General features: G+C 36.5%; 1 protein-coding gene across 4 annotated transcripts in view; it reads left to right on the top strand.

Annotated features, from left to right (window-relative positions):
- qin (tudor domain-containing protein qin) overlaps positions 1-26,918 on the top strand; it is a 268,711-nt gene extending 241,793 nt beyond the window's left edge. The window contains exons 20-34 of one of the 4 annotated variants that reach the window (XM_083141929.1): positions 198-358; positions 4,692-4,845; positions 7,209-7,421; positions 7,999-8,141; positions 8,559-8,673; positions 11,121-11,367; positions 14,677-14,828; positions 15,818-15,961; positions 16,774-16,890; positions 18,688-19,014; positions 20,519-20,656; positions 21,571-21,661; positions 22,725-22,860; positions 24,682-24,838; positions 26,509-26,918. In XM_083141929.1, coding sequence (XP_082998055.1) covers positions 198-358; positions 4,692-4,845; positions 7,209-7,421; positions 7,999-8,141; positions 8,559-8,673; positions 11,121-11,367; positions 14,677-14,828; positions 15,818-15,961; positions 16,774-16,890; positions 18,688-19,014; positions 20,519-20,656; positions 21,571-21,661; positions 22,725-22,860; positions 24,682-24,838; positions 26,509-26,613 — 2,400 coding nt within the window. In that variant the 3' untranslated portion in view covers positions 26,614-26,918. Of the gene's footprint in view, positions 1-194; positions 359-4,691; positions 4,846-7,208; positions 7,422-7,998; positions 8,142-8,558; positions 8,674-11,120; positions 11,368-14,676; positions 14,829-15,817; positions 15,962-16,773; positions 16,891-18,687; positions 19,015-20,518; positions 20,657-21,570; positions 21,662-22,724; positions 22,861-24,681; positions 24,839-26,508 lie in introns of all 4 variants that reach the window. The other 3 variants (XM_083141928.1, XM_083141925.1, XM_083141927.1) reach the window with 3 other exon arrangements.
- Positions 26,919-27,325: the final 407 nt, after the last annotated feature.

Below are 27,325 nucleotides of genomic sequence, written 5' to 3'. Positions count from 1 at the left end.
ATAAGTGTTGTATCTGAATACTAATCAGGTTGAAAGAAAGCCAATTGTTACCTCACAGATTTTTTTTTATTCTTGTAGTTTTTATTTTTGTTTTTTTATAATTTGATATGTTCATAAATACAACATTTCATAAAGCATGTTCATACTATAGAACATGCAATATCTACAGTTAAGTACTCCTTTCTTTCTTTTAGAAGGTTGTGAAGATGGAAAAGAAAAATGTTGGTAAAAGTTTGCAGTTGTCTGTTGAACCAAGACAGAATTTGGATCGCTACCGCCTTGAAGTCAAAGTTCTGAAAGTGATATCACCAAGTTGTGTGTACATACAAGTTTCCCAATATGAACAACAACTTGAAAGGTAATATGCCATTGTCTTTTATTGTGTGTTTAAATTTTCTCCCAGTAAAACTAAAGCACAAGGACTGGAAGAAGGTTAGGTGTTTGTGTACAAGCTTTGTAGATAAATTAGTAGAGATCTGCAAATGTAATCCATTACCTTCCCATAATGGGAAGAAATAGTCGTCCACTCCCATCCTAAGAAGCTGTTGCCTTGAAGCAACCCAACTTGCCCAAGGGAAAGCTTTCCAGCATGATCATTAGCCAGTATACGTGCTGAGCCAAAAGATGCTATTTCAAACACTAGTGGCTTACTATAAGGTGCTGCTCAGGAGGAATCTGAAAAATTTTAAGTGGGAATGACTGTCGAGTGACTTCCTATGTGATGGGCACAGGGGTCGAAAAATACAGGGTGCCTGGTCGCCATGTGTTTTTCTGTATCACATGCATCATTAAATCAGAATAATAAACATGCCATTATTTTTTTTCACACTTGCTAACCAAATTTTGAGTGCCACGATATGGTAGAATCGAGGGTTGGCAACACTGATGAAGTTGAGCATGTGCAGGAGCATGCCCTAGTATTCTGTGCTTACAACGGAGAGAAAATCGTCTGAGTGGGGTTGCGTATGTGCGAGTAGCAGTAAGGTAAAATGGCTGCCGTAATACAAAATCCCGCCAAATGTGACGTGAGATCTGTCATACGACTTCTGAACGCCAAAGGACAGAATGCAGCTGACATCCATTGGAAATTGTTTGCCATTTATGGACCGACAGTGATGAGTGAAGGGAAGGTCAGGCAATGGTGCAGAGAGTTTCGGGAAGGGCGTTCAAATGTCCATGACGTTGAGCGTAGCGGAAGGCCTAGTGTTCAGATGGACGATCTGGTGGCACGCGTTAACAAGGAAGTACGTTCCAATCGCCGGTTCACAATATCTGAACTCGCCAAAGAGTTTCCAGAAGTGTCTGCAAAAATAGTATATCGAATTGTGACTGACAACCTGGGTTATTACAAACAGTGTGTGAGGTGGGTACCAAAAATGCTGACAGACATTCACAAAGAGCAAAGAAGGACAGCTGAGCATGTGATTTTTTGGCCCGCAGACACACACAGCTACTCGTACTGTTGAGACAATTGAAATATTTCGATGTGAACTATTCAATCATCCCCCTTACAGCCCTGACCTTGCACCCAGCTATTTCTTTCCTTTTCTTCACCTGAAAAAGTGGCTTGCATCGAAGCATTTCAACGACAGTCAAGACATAAGTTCTTGACTGGCTGCACTCCCCGTGGCATATTTTTACGAGAGGGTATACGGAAGCTTGTGCCACGCTATCAGAAATGTCTGGAGGTTAATGGTGACTACGTCCAAAAATAGCCAAGGTATGTACTTTTTTTTATCAATCACAATAAATTTCTTCTCCTACCATTTTCTTGTTTTTTAAAAAAAATATCTGCTCTTTTTTTTTGACATGCGCCTAGCCTCGTATTAGAATGTATTGCTCAGTTATTGATGCTGTTATCACTTGAGCCTTCTTTAGGAAGGCCACTCTGGAGCAAGCATGATTTACTTTTAATTGGGGCTGAGCCAATACCAGAATGTGCCGATACCGATACTTGCATAATTCCAGTAAAATAACAAAGGCTAGTTACTGAGTCACAATACTCATCACACCGCATTAGTATTTATGATATCAAATACTCCCATATTATTCTCATATAACATTATATCACTTAAAATTTCCTGTGACATTTATGTGAACTTCTTTCTACACCCAGAGAATGCCAAAAAGGAAGGAGATGAAGTTTTTGAAATGTTGCAAGCATTGTTAAAGTGTTGCAGATACACCGAAAAAATCGGTGACTTATTATAATTGTCCCTGCCAGAGAAAATTATAGTATGTAGTGCGTATAGCGTACAACTTGCACAAGGAATGCAAAATAAATACAAATGTAAACAACATTCTTATCTTTTGATTAAACTGGGGAGGGAGGGAAAAGACGTATAAATATACACAAATACTTATTTGGCAGCTCCGTATATGACCTGCTGTCCGTTATTCTCTATCCTTTGCAATGAAAACAAGTCAATGCAGTGTCGGCATCGAACAGCAGTCACACGGAAGGGTAAGAGCACAATAAGAAAACCACAATCCTCCCACTGTGACATTCAACCCTTTCCCAGGAACTACGGAATGAGCCTAGCATTATAATAATGCTGGTTTTGAAAACGTCATGTTCTTAACCCACGAGTTTGCGAACAAGAATTGGCAATGAATGGTTTCTTTTATTTCTACATAGCGTTGATCACCAGGCAGTTACATGTTTTCAGTGTCACTTTTGGGCACAGCACTTTTGCTTTAGCCCTGCCTTTGATCTTGTCATCTGCTTCCCAGGAGGGTGCATCATTTTCAGAAATGTACATTTAATTCTTGTGCGGGACCCCAACCTGTCACAAGAAAAAGTGAAGGAACTTTTGAAAAGGACAAATCTTGACAAATGAGTTGTTTCTCTTGGCCGCTCTAGCCACTCAAAATCTTTGGTATCATCGCCAGCCCCTGTGGTGGAGTGGTTAGTACATCGTGCTACATGACAGGGGTCCCGAGTTTGAATTCCGGCCTGGGCATGGATGATTGTGAGTGTACATCAACAATTTCATCATATCATCACTCATTTCCATCTTCGCAAATTACCAAAAGTGGCACAAAAGCAAAGTAAAATAAAGCAAATAAATCAATCAACCTTTCTTTAGTATCTGATGGTATCGGCGAAAGAAATTGAACCGATACTTACCAATACTGATACCCCTGGTATCGGTATTGGCTCAGCCCTACTTTTAATCCAATCTTATATTAATTAATAAATTAAATGTTCTAAAAATCATATTTCAAAATGTGTAGCTTTATCTTAGTTGGATTTATGGCTTTCTCAAGCCATATTTGCCACAAAAAAAAAAACTGGCTCCTCAGAAAAGTGGGCTGGCACTGAATTTGTTAGTTTTTTTTCTACTCCTGGATGGACATATTCATTCATTTCAAACAACTTTTATGTAAAAAAGATTTATTAACCTTTCCTCGCCCGATGATACCATATGGTATCATCAAAAGTAAGGTCGTACTGGCCCAATGATACCATATGGTATCATGGTGTTGATTACGAAATGGATGTGCTTTTTGGACCTTCATACTCTTTATGTTTGGGTGGAAACTCTGACACAGGTCTGGAGCAAGCCTGGGAAGTTCACATTGATGACCCCCCCCTCCCCCCTCTTCGCAACATATCCATGCCACATTTCCGAACAGTGTTTCACATTTTGGCTCATTATTCACCCAGGAACATGAAACATGTTTCATTCTCTTTGGAAATGTCCATTCTTTGAAAAGAATACTAAGGTTTGCGCCTTCTACCCAAAATAGCGGGGGAAGAGGGGGGCAAACTCCAGATTATGTTTTTCCATTGAAATTCGGGGTTCACCCCCCCCCTCCCCCCCGGTTCAGCATTCTGAATTGCACACGGTTGCATGCTCTGATGCTTTAGCTGCAAAACAAGACTTATCCCAAATAGGTTGCTCTCATAGTGCCCAAGTTATAACAATTTTCTGAGCAATATGCAAATTACCGATTTTTCGTAAAAAACAGAGTTTCACATTTTGGCTTATTATTCAACTTGTATGGCACCCAGGAACATGAAACATGTTTCCTTCTCTTTCGAAATGTCCATTCTTTGAAAAGTTGACTAAGGTTTGCACCTTCTCCCGAAAATAGCAGGAGAAGAGGGGGTAAACTCCAGATTTTTGTTTTTTCCATTGAAATTCGGGGGTCCCGCCCCCCAAGCCCCCCTTCCTTGCTTAGGCATTCTGAATTGTACACGGTTGCATGCACTGATGTTTTAGCTGCAAAACAAAAGTTATCCGAAGTAAATTGCTCTCATAGTGCCCGAGTTATAACAATTTCCTCCAAAGAGTGTTCGAATTTAAAAATTCCCGCTTTCGTAACCGTTTAAAGGTTAATTTGGGACACAGTTTCTGAATGAACACCCAAAAACTATTGTACATGTTCATGTGTGTAACAGGCTAATATTATAGAAACTGTAAACAGTATAGATGGATGTGGCAAAGTAAGAGGTATTTCTCTTGACAAGTTCAAGTAATGGTTGCAGGATTTTTAGTTTTCATTGAGGTGACTGCATTTCTCAGATAACAGTTGTACACCACTTAACTGAAGACAATAAGCATGACCTGATCTCTAACTTTGTAACTATGACACCCATGTATGTAGTTTTACACTCCTTTTTAACCTGAGGAGTATGCACAGTTATCCACTTTCTGTTAAAGTAGTTTGTTTTGCCGTTCCAGTTTGGAAGATGAAATGCAGGAGTTTTACAATGGCACCTTCTTGCATAATGCCAGTTGGTGTGCAAAAAGCAAATGTGCAACGAAGTCGCCTGAAGATAACTTTTGGTGCAGAGGCTACATAGTGAACATAATAAAGGAGGGGAAGCAAGCAGAGGTGTGTGTGGTGTTAAACATTGTCAAACTATGTATTATTATTAAGGTGGTGGTGGTAAAGGTAATAGTGTGTAGAATTCAAGATTTTTAGTGGCTGGAAATTTCGAACAATTCCTGTACCAAAAATTTCCCAAACATCACAATTTTGAGAATTCCCCATTCTGAACCAAAAAAGTAATCCAGTGGAACATGCGAGTTTTGCTTATCTCACAGTGGCCATGGAAATTGTCAGTGCCTCTGTGCATTCAGTTGTTACTGCCAGGTGTATTTTACTTCATTTTTGTTTCAGGATACCCATATGCGGGGCTCGAAAAATACCAGTCGCCAGGTTGCCATGGCGACTAAAAATATCAGCCTGGTGACTGTGATCTTTTGCTCTTATATGTACGAACTTTTGATGATTCTAAGTTCAAATTGCAGTACAGCGTAAGTTAGCAAATTATTTTTTTTTTTTTTTTATCAACGTTGTGAACATTCCATAGAGTCGGTAACAATTTCTTACCCTTTCTCCCCCATTTCCTGCTTTCTCAAATAATTTAGTGATGTTTTGAATACCGTGAGTGTTTCAAAAGTTGCACAACCCAAACTTTGGAAATGTATGTCATGAAAACCGTACGAGATATTTACACTGGGTTTTCTGCATCATAAAGCGTCATCCATTGAGATATTTTTCAATGCTTAAAATCATTAGTTCACTCCGTACAGAAAATTATATAAATTAATAACTGATGGAAAGCAGCATTCAATTTTTTCCAGAAATGAACTTCTGAGTAAGAAAATTATGTAAGAAATTATCGAAGGGTCATAATTAGACATTTGATGAATGATGCAATGTCAGTCTGTAATTTGCGACCAATGTCATGTGCAACATTTGATGAATTTTTGACTGGTGATTTTATGGGTTGAGTGAAAAGTGCCATTTCTGGGACATATATCTGTATATGTTAACACTAGCAGGTCGAAATCATGCCAACAGTTGCATGCAACATGTATCACAAGTATTGGCTATACATTTACGTGAAAAATCGTAAATCAAGATTTTGTGCCGAAATTGGACTCTTGAGAGAATCCTAGGCTGCTACTGGTTCACTTTCGCCGCTACTGTGCCTGTTTTTTAAATTGATTCAGCATGGCATATTCATTGGAGCAGTGCATGTGTATTGCTGAAGAGTATTTTACTATTCATTCTTACACTCATGTGCAAGAGGTTTTCCAATAAAAATGCCCTGCTTCTGCTGTACCTCACAAAGCAACTGTTTTACAACCAGACAAACACCAACAATTGATCCCACAAATTGTTTGAGTTGGTATTTATTGTTGAAAATCAGTTCTCAGATGTTTTCAGCAAATTAACAATGGTTTTTAAAATAATGTAATTGGTTTTATTTAGATAAATGCTAACATAAATTTATGAACCCAGTGATAGCCTACAGGATTAGTTTAGTGCAGAAAACCTGGTGTAAATATCTCTTACGATTTTCATGATATATATTTTCAAAGTTTGGATTGCGCAACTTTTGAAACATACTGTACGTAGTATGCACAATTGCTAGTTGGTGGTTTCCTGTCGCCTGATTTTCAGAGCTGGCGCCTAGCTTTGAAGAAACTTTTTCGAGCACTGCCCATATGGTCCTTATTGGACCCCCCAGAGGGAAAATTCTAGATAAATCCCCTGGTTTATTGGTGCCTGTGCCACTGTGGACAATGGTATCCATAATTTCAGGTGTACAAATGTGTGTGTGTTTTTTTTTCCAATGAGCAGCATAAAAACAGACAGTAAAGCAGATGCTTTCAGAACCATGAATGTCATTTTGATTAGTACAATAGAGTTTAGCTTTGTATACTCCACCACAAAACATGTATATTATTGCTGTTAGAATGAAGTCACACCTATGTTTCTAGAAAAAATTCAAAGGAAAATTTTTATTTTTTGTGCTTCTTAGGTCAAGCATAGAAAAAAATAATAAAGATTTGATTCTTTACATGGCCAAAAAAATTGGTCCAGTTCTGATGCTTTGAAATTATAAATTTTAGTTTATAAGTTTTCCATTTGAACTATACCATGTCAATCTTCCAGAGAGATGCTATATTTACAATTTTGCATGAGATAATCATTTAATCACAGAATCCATTTCTGCCCAAAGTGATGTTACAGAAGAAATGGAAATTTTAGACCTCAGAAAATATTGGCCAGTATCAGTGATTTACTTCCAGTATCAGTGATTTACTTCCAACTGATGCTTCCAATACCAATGCCACTGGCCAGCTTATACTGATACGTCCCTAATTACTTTGCCGTTCTACATTTTCTATACACACTTTGCTGTTCTACATTTTCTATACACCTGTTTTTGTTCTCCGCAGGTGTTTTTGTTGGATCGTGCAGAAACCGTGACGGTCCCCATAGAAGATCTCCGCATTCTGGACCAGAAGTTTCAGTCGACCCCTGATGCAGCTATCAGGTGTCATCTGTCGGGGATCCATGCAGCAGGAGACAAAGACGACTGGCCAGTGTTAGCTTGTGAATACTTGCAAGAGATGGTGCTCCAACATGAATCTCTCTACATTAAAGTAAAGGTGAATGTAATTTTCATCTTGCATATTGTTAGTTTATTAGATGTTAATATGCACTGTACACGAAAGGATAGAACTACATGTGGGGAGTATGTGGTGGACTGAGAACATGGGAATTGGAGTTCATTTGAGGTGGTAATTATTAAGAGTGCATGAACATTTTGAGTAGTAATGAAGTAGTACTGATTGAAAAAAGTGTAAGGCATCATGCTTCAAGCTCCATCTACGCGATGCTTGTAGGTTTGAGTCTCCTGGGGGAAGCGTAACAACTTTTCTCCTGAGATTTCGGCCTCTGTATGGGACACCACCCACCACCGTGAGGAAATTGGGGAGCTACGAATGAGTAGCGTAACTCTGTCATGGAAACCTACAACGACCGGGGGTTCGTCGTTCTGACCACATGTCAGAACTGGTTGGCTGATCTCCCTCCCACCTGCAATGGTGCGAGTGATGCCGGCAGTTGGTAGGTAGGCCCTTGCACTATGTGGTATGTGGAAAATATCTGAGGGGATTAGTTGTAAGTCACAACCTCCTCCCCTGCTTTGATTCTCAGGGATTTGTTAATTTTATTTTTTTGCAGGGAACAGCGGAGGAGAATTCTCTTCCTGTGGAGCTTTGGTACGAAGAAGTGTCCAGGGGTGGAGCCTTGGAGCCAACCATTCACGAGTGGAAGACAATCAACAAGATGTTAGTGGAGAAAGGAGTTGCAATTCCCGTCAGGGGGTGAGTTAACATGAAAGCTCCACGTGCTCATATGTATGCATTTTCACTTGTGTGTTCATTCCACTGTGGAGAAATCCAAATCAGTGGAAGCTAAATACTATTCTGAGGTTTCATAATTACAGTTGTTTCAAACTTGTTTATAATATCAGTGAAATGAAGATCAAGACCAGCTTCAACAGTTGACACAATTTTTGTGCATCTGTAGTTTACCACTTGAAGCAATTTTTGAAAACAAGTTTCTTTTCTTTTTAACGTGCAAAGTTAAACATGCAATTTTTTAACCAATTCAGATGTAATAATTATTTAATAAAAACTAGGGCCGAGCAGGTCTTATTAAGCTCTTCAGCCTCTTTCATGGAAAAAAAGGAACTGTTGATCATTATGCAAACACTCATTATGCACATCTTTCAACTACAGAGAGGATGAGCCAAGCACACCAACAGATCTTTTTCTCCAACGTTTGGAAGAGCACAGAGAAAAGTCAATTGACCATACAGAATCAGAGTGGAAGCAGCTTGCTTCAAGCAAACAGGTAATGCATGGCATTTTTCTGTAGTATGTATCATTGCAGTGTTTCCTTCAATAATGTAGAGAATTGTTGATCTTGTGCATAGAGTGGCATAGTTGCAAGTGGAAATTTCTTTCATTCAAACTTAAGTGTATGTTTGTAGTTAGTCATGTCCACCTTAAGCCACAAAACTTCAGCACCAGTTTAAGTAAGATGTTATGCCTGCATCCAAAATGAACTGTCGAACAATGAGATCTTGTTCTGTCAGTGAGAAGTGCACACATGCACCAACTTCAAATTTATACTTCAACTTCAACTTTATATTGATTAAAATGTGTAAGGTGTGACCTTTCCAGAAGACATTTCAAGGAAACAGCGAGAACAGTCCTCCGTGCATGAAAGATGTAGTAATTTTAATTTTTGGGTATGGAATTTATCCATAATATTAATTAAGGTGAAGACATTTGTTGTTTTCATGTGCTGACAAATTAGTTTTGTTGTTATTTTTAAGGTTTATGTATACAAGGTAATACACAGTTATTTTGAGTGTTTTTTCATTGTATTATTATTGCAACATTTCATACTGTTTCCCCGCAACTTTCTCAAACCAAGAGAATCGCACACACAACCTAGAGTGACCTGTCATGTAAGGTTGTGTGTTTAATAACCATTATGGAAAACTGTGCGTTTACTCACTAAATATATAAAAATATAAAAATGTTAAAAAACTTACGTGAGTGAGTATAAAAGTTGCAGACGACGTTTCGCGAAGCTACGCTTCGCTTCTTCAGGTCACTTTTCAGTATATAAAATACCTCGTCAAGAACATAAAAAATCCAGGATTAGGTTAAAGAGGGTGATAGGATATGGAATTTAAAAATACCTAAAGTTAAAACTGCCATGTAGGCTAAGAGATAATGCTAAAAGATTAGTGTGCCCGTATTACCATATTGAAGGAATGGCTGTAGTAGCGTACGAATGCTACATTCCTTCCAATGAAAACTCCACAGACTCCGAAGCAGCGCGGGCCACTTCCGGCGTGACATGGAATTTAACAGACTCACTACTATTATTTCCCCACCGCTTAAACATGTGAATCCAGGCTTCGTTCAAGTTACCGTCATCCCTGTTTAATTTTTTCCCTCTATCAACACAAATATTTGCGGCCTCGTGAACGTTCAAATCAGGTTTTTTATGAACCGTTCTTACAACTTCTCTTTTTCCAACCTTATGTTTAAATTCTAAAATATGTTCAGAAAGCCCGGTCTTCGGAGATAGTTCCCTAATATCCTTGTCATGCTCGTCCCAACGAGTTCCCATGCTTCTTCCAGTTTGTCCAATATACGCTTTATTACAAGAACAAGTAATCTTATATACGCCCTTCTCGTCTCTGACATCTTTTCGCCCTTTTTCATCCTTTTTATATTCAGTAAAAAATTCCTCGATATTTCGGGGAGCTCTCATTCCCCCTTTTATCCTGAAACCTTTTAGAATTTTGTCAAACTTTTCGGATACCCCTTTTACATACGGGATGCCGACGTATTTGTATTCTGTTTCCCCTACCTCGTTATTCTTACTTATCCCCTTCTTTCCACCTTCATTATTCAAGACTTTAAGTGCCCCCCTCTTTATTCTCCTCATTTCCTCTACTTTATAACCATTTCTTAACCCCACCTTCATAATCCAATTTTCTTCTTTCTCTCTTTCCTCCCTACAATTACAGTCTCCCGGCTCGAATGTAGAAGTTCATGTATAGATTATTCTTAATTCTGTTTGAGTGTTCAGAATCTTGGTGGATAAATCTGTCCCCTGCTGACTTCTTGTGGTAAACCCCGGTCCGAAACCTGCCATTAACCCGTTCAATCCTCAAGTCCAAGTAGTTGATTACTCCTTCATTTTCTACCTCACATGTGAATTTTATTCTATCGTCCTGTCCTCCCATAATTTCGAAGATACAATCTAATTTTTCTTTTTTCCCGATAATCAAGATGTCATCAACATATCTACAAAAATATTTAATATCATTGTTAACCTCACTCAGTGAATCTTTCTCAATGTAATGGAGGAATATGCTGGAAACTATTCCCGAAACAGGGTTGCCCATAGCAAGTCCCTGAGTCTGTCTATAAATTTTTCCATTCAAAATGGCAGTTTTAACTTCAGGTATTTTTAAATTCCATATCCTATCACCCTCTTTAACCTAATCCTGGATTTTTTATGTTCTTGACGAGGTATTTTATATACTGAAAAGTGACCTGAAGAAGCGAAGCGTAGCTTCGCGAAACGTCGTCTGCAACTTTTATACTCACTCACGTAAGTTTTTTAACATTTTTATATTTTTATAGGTTGTGTGTTTATATTGACTTTCTTGTGTAAGTTATTGCAAATATGGGAAATTAATTTGTGTGTATCTGGAAAAGAAAGTTAGATTATGTAGGCAGTCTCTTAATTATCACACTTCGTTTTTGCAGGTAGCTAAAACCGAAAGAAAGAGATCCTGGAATGCTATGGTTGAGGACGAGGAGACTGAGAAAAGTGCGGAAGATGATGATGAGGAAGAAGAAGATGAAGACACCGAAAGTCCTCCATGTGATTCTGGGATGAAAGAGAACAAGACTCAGGACTGGCTCCCGGCAGTTCCTTTAACAAGTACCAAGTTTAAAGCCATTCCAACATACGTGGACGATGAAGCTGGTGTTTATCTGCATGATCTGAAAGGCACGTTTCATTGGCTACTATCCTGAGTTCATAATTTGTAATTACAGGCAACACATTATTTTAGAGTATTGGTTGTTCTGTAGTTGGTAGGGTTTGTGCAACACTTTTGTGAATACTTATTCTGCAGAATGCGTAATTGTCATTAATTTTGCATCATTATTTTCTAGCAAATGTAAGGGAATTGAACATTCTGATATCTCATGTGAATTACTATCTGTGGGTTTCCGCTTTCTGATCCACTGATGAGTGCATTCCTCAGTTCACGTGTTCATGCCTCTCTCTCTTCGAGTTCATATTTTTTTAAAGGTAAAATGTTCTGGCTAGAGGCATAACAGAAACACAAAATGTGAAATAACACACTGTAAAGTTAATTTTTCATGATTATTTTCCTGTAGTTTACGGTTATTGCAAGCATAAGAAAACAGTTTTTCTTTGTGACGTTTCAGGAGAACACATTCTCCTTTCATCAGACATTTATTTTCATTTTGACTAAAATACAGTTATAACAACTGTAATAACCGTAAACTACAGGAAAATAATTCTATAAGGCAAGCAATGCGTACATACAAGAAAAACTATCATTTTTCATGTTTTTGAAAGGTGTGAGGTGCAATTTCCTACCATGTTTTGTCATGAAATGATGTGAAATGATCTGCAAAATGTGAAATTTAGAGTTTATTTACCAATGCAATGCTTTCTTAAGTCTGAATTATCCTGTAAGTTATGTAATTCACGGAAAGTTGATTAATTCTGCTGTAAATATTTTAGGGATGTGCCGATATGAAATTTTGGCAGGTACCGATAAAGTACCGATATAAAATTTACCAATACCGATAACCGATATTCTACCGATCTGATATAAAATTAGAAATGATCCTTGAAGAACCTGAAAGGTTTTGACCTCTTTAATAAATGTGTGTTTCAAGGTGACTGTAGTGAAAAAGAAATTGCATATTAAGACATTTACTTCGTTAGAAATTAGGGCATGCAGATTATCCATTAAAATTACAACAAAACGGCAGAATTTTGTACTAAATTATCAGATATTTATCAATATATCGGATCGGTAAAATAATCGGTAATTTTACCTATACACCGATATGCCTATATCGGCCGATACCGATAGATAGGGAAACAAATTTATGGTAAATAAAAACTGAGGAGAGCGGTAAATAAAATGTTAGATCAGCAGTATATACCAGCGGTGGAAAAAAAAGGCACACACTTTTTCATTATGAGAGAAAACAACATACAAAAGAGCTATAAATTGATAACTACTTCATTTTTATACATACACATACACAAGTACTTAGCTGTCCAACCAAAAAGAAAACATCAACACAAAATCACTTCATTTCTAAATTGCAAATCTCAAGTGATTTATTCATTGTATGTATTTAAAGGATATCCTTGCTGTCCAACAAATAAAATAATCACTACTGCACGTTCACAAACACATGTTGAAAATCACATGATGATAAACAAAATTCATTCATGACTGAACACAAATGACCCCATTGTTTCCATTGATGTGCGGGAACAGACTAATCTTATCCCTGCTACAGGTAGCAAGATCAATGAAACTGGAAGTTGAGTAGACATTCGGGGGAAGAAAGGAATGCAGCTTGACAGGGAGCGAAGTTTTCGAACTGAGATTATGTGCATGGGAAATACCAATTTGCAGCGTCTTCCTGATGTGATCGAGATACAACGTTCTTCAGCTGCAAGTGGTAGGAAACTTTAAACAAACGTTTCGTTACAAATCGACAGTTTGCTCGCACAACCTCAATTGCCGGTTTTTGCGTGTTTTCTACTTAATTTGATGATATTTCACGGTTATTTCGCGAAAAAGCGTTCATTTCGTGGAAAAGCACACATTTCGCATTACTTCGCGAATAAAACTCATGCATATTTCATCATTGGGGGTGTAGTTACGTGCAGAATGTTCAAAATTGCATCTTTTTTTCACATTTTGCGATTTCGGTCCCATCCCTAAAATATTTGAGAAGCAAAAGTTCCTGTACACAGAAATAAACTTCATACTCAAACTACATAAATGTTCTATTAAAAGGGAAATTTTTATTTTGTGTAATAAGTCTAGTTTTTAAAATCAAATTTAGGGTTATATTCACCAATTTTATGTAGTAAAGTTCCCCATGCATATCCCAAAATGTGCTCAGTTTTGTAACGAAATCTTGATCTTTTATTCACAATAAACATTTGGCTCTAGTTATGGCATATTCACTCATATTCTCACATGGATACATGAACAGAAGGCACTCATTAGCAGTGCAGAAACATCAGCAGCAGAAAGCAGGAAACAGAAGAATGGAATTAAGTCATGAAAATATGATTGACATTTCCCTCAACACCAAATCTTGCACCTAGTGATTATGCTCTGTTCGACGGAGTGAAGGATGCAATACTAAAATTGCTGGAATGATGGGAAAGGTGCACAGACATTGGCTCACTTGGTTTAAAATTTTAATGTGAAGAAGTAATTGTAGTGTCATTTATTTTAAACAACCCAAGTACAATGAAATGCTTATTATGGTTGAGAGAATTAATTGGTACACTCTTAATATTTGCTGATATAGCAATGTTGATCGGTGGCTCAGTCGGTAACGCGTCTGACTACCATGCTCAAGGTCCCGGGTTCGATCCCCGGCCGGTTCAAATCCGGGAACTTTTGTAACTTTGGAAGCGGCCCCGGCGCCCACCCAGCGTCGAATAACATGGGTACCTGGGGGAAACTCTGGGGGGTAAAGGCGGTCAGGGGCATGGTGCTGATCACATCACCCTCACTCACGACCGGATCAAGAAAGTGTGTTGCGTTACTCTCACACCCCCTATACGCCTTCATGGCGTGGTGCTAACCACAGGGGAACACTTTACCTTTACCTTTTGATTTGACATTTAGTTTTTGTTTTAAGTCCACTTTATATACAGATAGGCTCATTGGGACTGGACCTACAGTGTGTGCCTCCACCAATTATCGAACCTGGCATCTCTGGTTAATAAGGTGACGATGAGGAATATTGGTGTATTAGTAAATGTGTAAATATGCAGTTTCTTTATTCATGTTCTTCAAGAAACATTTTGCAATTTCATTTCATACGATATCAGTAGACTATACCAGCTTGATTGTCCCATCACGATATCTTTTTAAGAGTGCTGACCTCTGTTCCATAGTTTAAATACTTTCTGGCAGTTGCGTTGCAAGATTAAACATGCCAATACTCAGCATTTAAAGTTAAGGGTGGTGTGAGTGAGCGCTTGTTTAATGTAGTGTATCTTTTTGTTCTGCAGAGGAAAGCACCTTGAAAATGATTGCCAAAGGACTTGCGTCAAGGTACAAAGATTCTACGCCAAAACCCCAAGACCTGTACTGGTTCCCTGGCCAAATTTGCATTTCTCAATATCATGCTGATAAAAATTGGTACAGGGCAAAGGTGCTCGAGGTAAGGACTCCTATTGTTGGTTAATAACATAACAGTAGTGCATTAAATCTGGATTTAGTACTTTTGTGCGAGGTTTAAATTTATACCATAAATTAATAACATAACAGTAGTGCATTAAATCTGGATTTAGTACTTTTGTGCGAGGTTTAAATTTATACCATAAATTTTCTTATTATTGTCATTGCCATAGGGCCACTATTCCCTAGCACTGAAATGTTGTTAAAACTTTTACCAGTTTTTTTTTCCCTTAACTTGGATTTGTTTTTAATTTTAGAGCAAAATGATGACTGTGTATTTGTTTGATTGGAGAGAGTGAGCAAAAAAGTTTGTTTGTTTTTTGTGAAAATAAGTTTGACTTGTTTCATTTAACTTTGGCCAGAGTAGAGAAGCTTATGAAATGCACAGCCACGCACATAAAGCAGTTGTGAAGTTTTACTATCCCTATTTCTATGAAATTCATTGCAAGACTGTGAAGATGTTTACATATCTGCAGTGTTAATGTGTCACAAAAGTGGGTCAGTAGTATACATTTTTATGCACATGTAGCTTGAATTAGCAGCATTAGACTGATGAAGTGCTCCTTTAAAGAATGTTGGCTGGTTAATTGATTTTTGTTTTTTTGTTTTTATCATCCTGGGGTTATAGGCAGCCATAGCGTGGTGCTCATCCAAAATGGCTGACATCGAGAATGTGGGGCCCTACCCCCACATCCCCTAAATGTGCCTTCATGGCATGGTGCTATACACACCAATATGTAATGCTCCTTTCAGTTGAAATTACAGATTTTAGTATGTATGTTGTATGTATGTATATCGCACCACTAGTCCCCACCACTAATGCTCTAGCTCTCCCAGCATGCTGTGTAGAGTAAAATGATGACCAGAGAGTAAAAGGCTTTCTGTGTGATTTAGTTAGCCTCCCAAGTCACCCAACAATACACCACATGACTTCTTATGGGATAATGTTATTTTATCTTATTTGTATTGAAGGTTCTTCCCAATAACATGGTGAAGGTGAGTTTCGTAGACTATGGCAATGTAGAGATGTGCAAAGCGTTGGAGCTGAGGAAGAACGTGTTCATGACGTCTTATCCAATACAGGCACACAGGTGTCAGATACACGAAATAGTTCCCGTAAGTACTTTTTAAAATTTCCTGACACAGTCCGTCTCGGGAATCTGTGGAACAGTATATGCTACGGCTGGAGGATTTGTTTTTGTTCACCTACTCCACAGATTCCCTGGACAATGTGTGTGTGTGTTATGCCTGGCAGTGAAATACTATTAACTCTTTTGACAAGGAGAACAAATGTCTTAGTTTTTAGGTGCACGTGTTGCTACATCAATTGCTTATAGTTTTGGAATTTTATTTGAGATTTTAAGTGGCCTATTGCCAAAATGTCGTATCTGTGCTGAGTACCCCTTCAGAGATTTTGTCCTCGGAAACAGTATAGTTTTACTTCTGATTAAGTAAAGAAATTAATGTATTATAAGGGCCTGTACTGAATATTAGTGGCAGTTATAGTTAGAGGGCTTATCCCTGTATTATGTGATGGGAATATACGGTATGCGCCAAAATATGCAGTACTGAAACTCGCGCACCTCGAACGTGCATGTGCGTTTGTCGATGGGGCATAGCTCCAGCCGCTCGTGTTCTCAGTAGTAAAAAGGAAGTTATAACTCGCTAATAGTGTGTATGTTAGTGTTTCTTTCAGGATAAATAAACTGACAGATGACAACAATGTAATGTTCGTTTTTTTTTTTCCGGACTGTATATTTTGGCGCATACGTTATAAATTCTTTGCTGATATGCCCATGCTATAAAAATCGATCAACAAGCAAGTTGAGATCAGGAAAGCAGATCACTTCAGTGTATTTTGTGGTGATGTTTTCTTCACAATCCATATGTAAATCCATACATTTATTTAAATAATAATTTATTTTCAGAACACTGAAAATGGAACCTGGGAAGTGAAGGCTTTGGATTTTATTCATTCGGCTGTTGTAGATAAAGAATGCTCAATTGATGTAATTGTACCTGCAAAGGATGATTCCGATCCACAGGTAAGCTTCTTCCCAAAAGTCTGTAGCTTATTTATCCTTAGTTCAGTTCACAATAGAAACATCTTAAGCATGTGGAAACCTTTACTTAAATCTGCACCCATCTGTTTTGCAATCCCATTTGTCATAATGGATCAATCGATTGTACTTCCAACCCCTGTGTTTTTAATACATACACACTGTTAGGAATGGGCCAATATGAAATTTTGGCCAATACCGATAACGTACAGACATTAAAATTTACCGATTCCGGTCCAATATAAAATTCTAAATGGTCCTTGGAGATGTAATTATATTTACCAGGTTACCAGATGACTGCAATGCAAAACAAGCTGCATTTTTAAGCATTTGCCTTAAAAAAATTAGGGTATGTTGATTAACCATAAAACTTATAACAAAATGACACGTTAATGCACTAAATTATAAGATATTTCTAGATATGTCAGATGGGTAAAAATACACCGATGTGGAGATTATGCCTGTATCAACCAATACCAGGATGGATAAGAATCATGTTTTTTATTTAAAATATCATTTTTGATGGTTTTTTTATTTAATTTGATATTTTTAAAAAACATGCTTAATGTTGCTTGCATGGTTTTTCGCACCATACATATAGATATGTGTTTTTTTTATATATATAGAAATGCTTCTTCTGTAAAATGACCCTGTAAAATATTTGAACAGTTTCATTAAAGTAAATAAAAATTAATAATGTAAATACAGTAGAACCTCGATTTTACGTTTTTCAGGCGACCAAAGTTAAAAAAAATTAAATTGCAGGAGAATGTAAAATTAAGGAAAATTTTATGACATTTTACTATGAGGGAGACTATCAAGATTGAATGTGTAATGTGGGAAAAGGTAAGATCCAAGAACGTATAATCAGGGTTTCACTGTATACCTTTTTTTGTTTCTGATACTGTTACATGTTTATTTACAGTTTAAAGATTTACGGTTTAACATGATTAGTATTTTGTGTATTTTTCTGCACAAAATGTTTGCAATTTTTGCCTATAAAAATTACTGAATTTTAAATCAAGATAAATGTAAGTGCGTTTACAGTTTACATATTACGTTTCCTCTCGTATGATCTTTACCCTATTAGCACATATATTTTGTTTCCTTTCTTTCCTTTCTTAGAGCCTAATAAACACCATTCAGTGAGTATGAGATTAATGTACTTTCACCAAAAGTGATTCTGATATCTACAAAATCCTTATGTACATTATTCTATAAATTATTTCTTTAAAGTGATTGCAATCTGTGATTTTTTTAAAAAAAATCAATCCACGTTGTCCAATACTGATAAAAGAGTACCAAACCTGATTCCCACCAATACAAATACTTGAACAACTTTTTAAGTGTTTCAATTTTCAAGACCTTGATTGATTAATGTTATTAACTGAGTATTCCACTCATATTATATCAATTTCAAGAATTGCATCAGAACATTAAAATACCTCTCGTGTAAACACAAAATAGTTTTCAACACAATATTGTAGCAAAATAAACGGAAACTGTGTTTTTTGCATAATTTCCAGGAAAATTAGACACCGCAAAACACCAAATGCAGGCAAAGTACGAGCTGATGTTTGTAAATAAAATCCCACCAATACTTTGCAATGATGCATCGTCATTGGTTTCAGCTCAGCCTTTATGTCTCTTGTTCATCTTCCTGATGTGGATGCTTTATTTGGTTTCTTAATTGCTGTACTTTTTTTTTATATTACATAATATGAAAATATACTAATATATTTCAATTCATGCAGAATTGTGGTCTGGTTGTTTCTTTCGCAGATCTCACTTGTAGAGTCCAGTGGTTTGGATATACGTAAGCTGTTGGTGGAGCTTGATTACGCAAGGTACAAGCACCCACACAAAGACTTGTTTCCTGTTGGGACCCAGGAGGGAGAAGAGGAGGAGGAAGAGGAGGATGATAACGCTGACAGTGTTATTGTGGAGAGTGAAGAAATAACAGAAGTTCCTGTGCATGCAGTGCCTGCAAAGGGAGAGCAGGAGGGCCAACCTTCCACGGAAGAAAGTAAGACTGAGGAGCGAGAAGAAGAACTGGCTGCAAGCCACGATTCTGTGCCAGAACTGACTGATGGAGAATCAGATGAAGAGGTACAAGAAATATTTTGTTCTTAGGAATGTACGAGTCACGTCCAGAAAGTAGTTCACATTTGGTAATAACAAAGGAAGTTATTCATATTTGAGAAATGAAGTAAGTGGTAGTAGATAAATACAGAGAAACTGGTACTCAGTTTTTCCGTGAAACTGTTTTTTCATAATTTTAATTAATTTCAGTAGTCACTGCCACCATCCTTGTTGGAACTTGTTGGCATGCTTCTATTGTTTTAGTTCTTTGGCTGCCACTAGGTGCACTGTTGTCAACTGTCCGTCTGTGTTCATGTCGTCTGCTATTTCCCTGCATTAACTGTTGTTGTTGGAGAATATCCATAAGTGTGGTGTGCTTCTCCGCTATCGATGTGCAGTTCTCACATGAGCTAAATACTGAACAAAGCCTCTTTACTCCGAAAGTTAATACCTTGAGCTATTTGTTTTACATAGGTACCCATGGTATTGAGGCACTTATTGTACCGGGAGACAAGTTTTTGTCTACCCTACTTCTGCCGTCATTCAGTTGAGAAATGCAGTTACCGTTTGCTGGAGCTCTTCATTGTCATTGCTTCATCACCATAAATCTGCATGATTTGATGGTGAATTTTGTATGGTTGAGTTTTTCTAGTGTGCAAAAACAGAATGACAGTTCTCTCGCTTCACTTGGCAGGATTCTCGATTTTCTCGATTTTCTGGTTCATCTTGATTGCCCACGGAAACAATGTACACAATCACTACCGCAATTTAACTTTCACGAAACCTTGTACACAACTTTCTCATACAGGCAACCGTGGATCCCCCTGCGTATTCTTCCGTCAATAGACTGGCGGCAGGTCTTCTAGTATATATATATTTTTAATAGGGATGGGACCGATTAATCGGTACTCTATCGGTATCGGCCGATATAGGCATATCGGTTTATCGGTAAAATTACCGATTATTTTACCGATCCAATATATTGATAAATATCTGATAATTTAGTGCAAAATTCTGCCATTTTGTTGTAATTTTTATGGATAATTGCCATGCCCTACTTTCTAAAAGAGTAAATGTCTAAATATGCAACTTCTCTTGCACTGCAGTCATCTTGAAACACACATTTATTAAGGAGGGCAATGAACCTTTCAGGTTCTTCAAGGACCATTTCTAATTTTATATCGGATCGGTTATCGGTATCGGTAAATTTTATATCGGTACTTTATCGGTATCGGCCAAAATTTCATATCGGCCCATCCCTAATTTTTAATTATACCAAATAGCACAGATATTTTGTCTATTCCTGTCAAATAGTAATGTAATTGTTCAAAATAGAGGAGTTTCTAGCTTTCCAGCCTGTTGTGCAAATAAATCCCTCGAGAGTACAGATGAACTGTTCGTTTCCTCATGAATACAACATTCACCCTAATTGCCACAATTAACTTAAGAAAATGGAAAATCAACAAAAAAATAAGAAATAAAAAATATTGTATTTATGTGACAGTTAATTGTGTTTTTTCTTATCCATAAGCAGGAAAGCGATGGTTTTCTGAAGTACAAGATAATGAAACTATTGGAATCTCAGACCCTCATAGTAGAGGTCACTGCTGTGTTAACTCCAACAGAAATCGTCATTCATCCTTTAGGGCACAAACATCAGTGTAAAGAGGTAGGAAATCAAACACCTGTGTAAAATAATTGAAGTTCCCTTCATGAATTTCGTGATCATTGCAGTTAGATTGGAGACATAGAAAAGTAGTGTAAAATACAAAATTAACTAAGTCTGCCGTTTTCTAATTGTTCTTGAATGCTATTTTTCCAAATTCTGAATGAGGAGGGAATCTAGCTATTTAGTTTTGATAATGTGTTGGGATTGGAGACATTGTCTGTATTTCTAGTGTTTACTAGACATGTGAAAGATTGTTTAAATACATAAAAATGTGTAGTTGGAGACAGTTTGTTGTGGTATTTTTTTGTCATTTTCCAGGGAATCACACAATTTTTGTGTGATTTTTTAATAGTTTTCTGGAAGGCTATGACATGTTTTGTAACATGCCGGATGTGAATCAAAAGCGATGTAATGCTAGCAGACATTCATTTTAATTTATATTTATTGTGAAAAGCAACTGCAATTTGTGTTTTAATTTTTTTTACTTTTAAAAATTTTATTTTAGCAATATTGAGGTCATTAAATGCCTTTCCCTTGTGATTAAAGAATGTACCGATACTTAGTGAATTGTGTATGCCTAAGAAAAAAAATGGCATGTTTGAAATTTACTGTACTAAAACCAAGGTATATTCATTAAAGACTATAACAAAATGGCAGAATTGCAGGCAAGCAAAAAATTTGCTGTGCCATACATACGAAATGTTCCAAGCCATCAATTCCATTGAAAATATTCTGATAGGATTTGAACTGTTCAAAGAAAATTGAAACTTGATTTTACATTTTTCATCATAATACTTATGCTTTCTTTTTCTTTTCACAAGTGCAAAATGAAGTTTTTACTATAGTTTATTTTTGTAAATAATTTTTACAGTGATGCTTCTATTTCTTATTGATTTTAAAATCTTCTATTATAGATAAAGTCTGTGATAGAGAAGTTTGATGTCCTAACTGATGTAATGCAAGTTGAAGCTCCAGAGCAACCAGTATTAACAGAAGCCCAGGCAGGTGAGGTGATCGTTTTATGTAAATAACATTAAATTTATTTTGATGAGGAGCCTCTGTGGTCTAGTCGGTAGGGCTGACATGTGGGAGACCTGGGTTCGATTCCTGGGGAGGGTGATGTAAGATCAGAATTTTTCCAGGTTTGTCCCTGCATAAAGCAGCTCTGGGGTTCACCCAGCCTGAACTAAATGGCTGGAGCTTGGTGCTGATCACATCACCTTTAACATGGTCAAGATCAATAGAATGTGTGGGTCCCTACTCCCACTTTCTCCTATATATGCCTCATTGATTGATTAATTTGGTGTTTTAAGTCCACTTTATGCACAGTAAGGCTAATCAGGATGGGACCTACAGTTTAAAGTGGGATCCGAACCACTTGTGCCTCCACCGGGTATATATGCCTCATGGCAGGGTGCAAAGTGCATGGGGAACTTTACCTTACTTTATTTTGGTAAGGATGCCAATTAAAATTTATAAAACACACATACAGATGTGCACAATCATTTACACCCTCCCTTCCCTCTCTACATCAAAATTGCATGATCACTACATAAAAACTCTTCTCTTTCCGATCCTATGTTGGACTTTGTCCAACATCGTGATTTTCCTGTTCTGCACCAATGTTGGAAGACGTCAAACACTTTTTTTTGTTCACCCACTCTGCTGTCGGAGCCTGTCCAAAGCATTTTCTCATTTAGTACGGACTCCAGCCAACAGATAGCGCAGGTTGTATTATTTCTGTTTCTCGGCAGCCCATTATGTTTTGATGGAACGAGATGATTGCGTTGTTTGCACCATAGTGCTAGTAGAAAAATTGTAGAGAGAGTGCATGCAATTAAGTTATAAACAAAAAGACTAATAATGATAATAATGAAATCATCAGGTGGGTTCATAATTATGGTTTTATCTTTTAAAACTGGAAATTAATTACAAGTAATCTACCAACCTCTTTTCCACCCAAAACAAATAAGAGATGGGGTTGGCAGAAAAATTTGATTGGAAAGGGTTAAATCAATGTAGATGATTTTCTTAATATCAAATGTAAAATTTGATTTCATTGTTTCAGATCAGCCCTGTTGTGCCTGCTATTCTGAAGATGGTCAGTGGTACAGGGGAATCATTGTGAAACTAAATGAGGAAGAAAAGACTGCCAAAGTGTATTATGTGGATTATGGCAACATGGAGGATGTGCCATTGGACAGGTAACAATGTTTGAAATTCCGTAAAATTATGCCTGCACTCAAAGAACAAGGAAATGTTTCTGTGCACTCCAATTTTATGTTCCTGGATTCCACATTGTCCTGCATTTTAAGTTTTTCACCTTAGTTCCCTGAAAAATTAAATCGTTCCACTGTGCTTGTAACAGCTTGGTGAGTCATGAGTAAACCAATTTTATGTTGCAGAAATCCAAACAATTCATTTGTAAATGCATTTTTTTATTTTTTAAAAAACCGAATAGATTGGGTCTTTATTTAAGCAGGTTTGTGTTGGCCTCATGGATGTGGCATATTAATTTGTAAAATTGACAAAAGCTACCTCAGTAAAACAAATGGTATTATCCTTCATGATAAATGGGAACAACGTACAAAAAAATCCGCAAATTGATAATCTATTTAACTGTGTGTAATAAGTAGGGCTAGAATTTTGATAACTTTGAATAGTCTTCTGGTAATCTAAAAACATATGTTTTGTGACAAATTAAGGCTTTTAAGATGAAATTGTTTTGCACTTCTGTGCAGTTTTTTTGTTTTTCATGTTTGGTGCAATGTTTTTTTGTTTTTTTGTTAGGGTAATTTTTTGGTCATTTTCTTACTTCTGGAGCTTGAAGACTAAGGACCTGATTAGAATCTACAGTCCAGCAGATTTAACTTGAGACAAATGGCTGCCGGCACCGCTGCAGGAGTACCAACCTACAGCGAACGCTTGACTCTCACGCGAATCACGGGCAATCAACTGACAACGGGAGATGGGACATTTGAAAAATAATTACATTGCATAACGGAAATATCACTGTATTAAGAGGACATGCTAAGAAAATTATAAGCATTATAAGTATTCTATCTTACACAATAAGTGGATAAACAGTTTATTCTTTACCTTTAATCTGTAATTTGAAAAAAACTGCCACTTCGCTTGCTTCACCAGTCACTCCACGTGAGTCCTTTCAACAGTTGGTAACATTTCGCATGCCCGAACATTAGAGTTTCCGTTGACCCTTTACAACGGGAAGTCCCCCGCTCTAGCCAATTCAAGCACAGTTGCATCACTGTGCCATTTCTCTCAAGTTATTCTCCGGGACTGTAGTGACGGTGTTTTTTTAATATACCCTTATTCTGTCAGTTGATGTTGAATGCATATTTTTGATGTCTGCAAAATACTGTAACTTGAGCACTAATCTCTGATGATAAGCCTAGTTGCAACTAATTGTATCTGGAGTGTGTTTTGATTTGAGAATCTTTATTTTTTAACAGGTCATAAATTATGAGTTTTCTATTTCAAGTTTTTTATTTCTAGCATATTTAATACAAGGAGAAAAAGTATTTGTACTTTTTTTTCCAAACTTTAGAGGTTTTTTAAGTCATAAATGCATTGTTGGTAAGCCATTTTCTGGTAATTTATTAGTCAAAATATATTAACACTAGGGAAGGAGAAATGTGATATGACCTGCATATTTCCTGTTAGATCTGTTTACTGCAAATGAAGAACTTACCTTATTGAAATTGTTTAATTTTCAATCGACTTTGTTTAATGTAGGGCACATTAGTAAGTCTCTTATCTATACTTATTTTTTACATTCCTCTATTTGAGGAGATGCATCTTTGAGTAGTTCCAGTAACTAGGAAAAACCTTATATTTGGACAAACCAAAATTGCCAAAAATGTGCATAACAAATATGGTTTCATACATATATATTTTGCTCTAAATCTGTATCGAAAAATTTTTTTTTTTGAAACCTGTCTTTTCATGAATAACATTCATTTGTATATAATAACTATAGTCCAGAGCTAACTTCATTTTGACAGGGTGCATGATGTGAAGGAAGATTGGCTGAGCGTTCCTGTGCAAGGCTTGCGGTGTGTTCTGTCAGGAGTGACGATCCCAGAAACATGTGACAAGACACAGCTCAACACTCTCCTGCCCAAGTGTCTCTTTCAGCCTCCACTTGTTGCTTGCATTAAGGTTGGTATATTTTCACTTTCTTTTGTTATTTTCTGTATTTGGGACAGATTAATCAGTACTACATCAGTATCGGGTGATATACGTATATCAGTAAAATTACCGACTATCCGATATTTTGTAATTTAGTGCAAAATTCTGCCATCTTGTTACAGTTTTATTGCTAATCTACATGCCCTACTTTTTAAAAAAGTAAATATCTATATATGCAACTTGTGCAATGCAGACACCTCAAAACACACAAGGACCATTTAGAATTTTATATCGGATTGGTTATCGGTATCGGCAAATTTAATATCAGTATTTTATCAGTATCAGCCAAAATTTCATATCGGTCCATCCCTAATTTATAGGTTACCTTATACATCAATTAATGGAATAATGTTTTTTAATCCATATTTCCAAGGCAGTTAGCACATTCCAGTTAATATTAATATTAATATTGGAAAAATAGAGTTTGTGATTGGTAAAATTACCTGTAATTTTACTGATCTGACATATCTATAAATGGCCTGCAAAATTCTGCCATTTTGTTATACACCCTAGCAGTGGCATATTTTGGAAATTTGATATAAAAGAAACAAAACACCATGCAAGAAGTCAGACAACTTCAATTTTTCCGGCAATTTCTTTACGTGTGAAAAAAGTTGGGTTTACTAACTGGTAAAGTCTCATGTTACCAACCAGGTATGAGAATATGCCACCGCACCCTAGTTTGTAAAGTAAATTTCTAAACATGCAGTTCCTTCTTCAAGGCTAAAACCATTAGTCGTCACCTTGTTATATATGTTAATTAATGAACCATTCATGTTCATTAACGGGACATGTACAATTTTATATCGGGTTGGTAGAACACTTGTAATCAGTATCAGCAAGAATTTTATATTGGTCCTTTCTAATATTTACATCTTTATATTCATAAACGAAAATATAAAATGGCAGAATGTGTGCTAAATTTAGAGACTACCTATGGCTATTGGATAGGTAATGATGAAATGTTCAGAAACATTTGATATTTCTGGTAGAAAAACAGCTTCATCAGCTAACTTTTCTTCCTTATACAAAATGTGAAAAAAAAAATAAAACAGGAATTAGTACAATCGAACAATTAGATGAATGAAATTTGTATGAGGGAATTTTGAAAAGTAGTCACTAATGTTTTCATGGTCAAAATGCTGACACCATCAAGTAGTTCTTGATACAGTTGCCACTACTGTTAAGATGTTTATCGGACACAAGCCTTTGTAGAACATGTTTCTTGTAGCAGCCCTCCAGTTTCCAACTTGATATACAGTCACGGACACCAAGTTGTAATGATACCATTTTAATGGGAGTGTTACAACCCACAAGTTATAATTAATTATAATCTGAGTTGGTCCATTCTCAAGGATTTAATTTGATATCATTCACAAGAAGTTTGTGAAATTGAAAATATTTTATTTCATTATCTCTGCTATATTAAGAATATATATATGTGTGTGTGTGTGTGTATTATAGTGCTTTATATGATAGGATGAATATTCAGAATGAAAATATAATAGTTACTAAAATACTTGTTTACAAGTAACCCAGAATTGTGCTAAGCAAAAGGTATACATATAATTTTTCTTGTGATTTTTAAGTGCTGTACATGTATGTAAAATTTATTGAAAATCATCTTCCATTCTTTGCAGAAAATTGGTGATGAGAAGCGAGAGGTAGAACTGAGGTTGAAAAAATCAAATGAGCTTGCGTACCAACTCCTTCTGGATGAAGGACTCATGGAGATTCACAATTAAAGAAATCGAAAGAATGCATTTTTTTTTTGTGTGCACACTTCCTGTAAAAGTTTGTGTTTATATGACATCATAGAAGTATTTTTTATTAAATAAATTTTTGTAATTCAGCAATTATTGTTATCCATTAATGCCTCTACACTGGGCTGTATTCTGTTTTATTTCTTATTCCATTGTTACTTGATCACCGGAAGAGTGGAGAACTTGTGAAGAAATAATGTTTGTGTTTTGAAACATTTTTGGAGTTTCATTGAAAATAAAATCTTGCTTTCCTTCTACAAATTGATAGATTTTAGTGTTAAAACGTAGTTTGTTTTACTGTGTATGATAATTTGTGAGTGTGCAGAGTGTTACTAGTTTAATTTCATATTACTATTGCTGCAGACAGAATATTCGGTCATACTGGTGAGGAATAATATAACAAAAGAAAAAGAAAGATTGAAATTTCAGCTGCTATGTAAATCTGTATGAAACCTTCACAGCTTTTCAATCTTGTAAATTATGGCTCAAAAACAGGATAGGGCGTTGGCACAGAATGTACAAGATGCAGGTTTGATCCCTAGCTGAAACACTTTTTTCATATAACTTTCTAACAACTCATAATAAAGAAAAAACTGCTTCATATTTTATTGACCTTAAACATTTTTCTTTTTCCATTAACAATGGAATGTAGAAAAATGTAAGAAGAAGAAACAGAGAAAGCCTGAAACATTTT

This window comes from Lepisma saccharinum, chromosome 20, assembly GCF_977018435.1.
Source record: "Lepisma saccharinum chromosome 20, izLepSacc3.1, whole genome shotgun sequence".
In the NCBI taxonomy this organism is placed as follows: Eukaryota; Metazoa; Arthropoda; class Insecta; order Zygentoma; family Lepismatidae; genus Lepisma; species Lepisma saccharinum.
The sequence above is the reverse complement of the archived record's forward strand: the minus strand, read 5'-3'. Positions and strand labels throughout refer to the sequence as shown.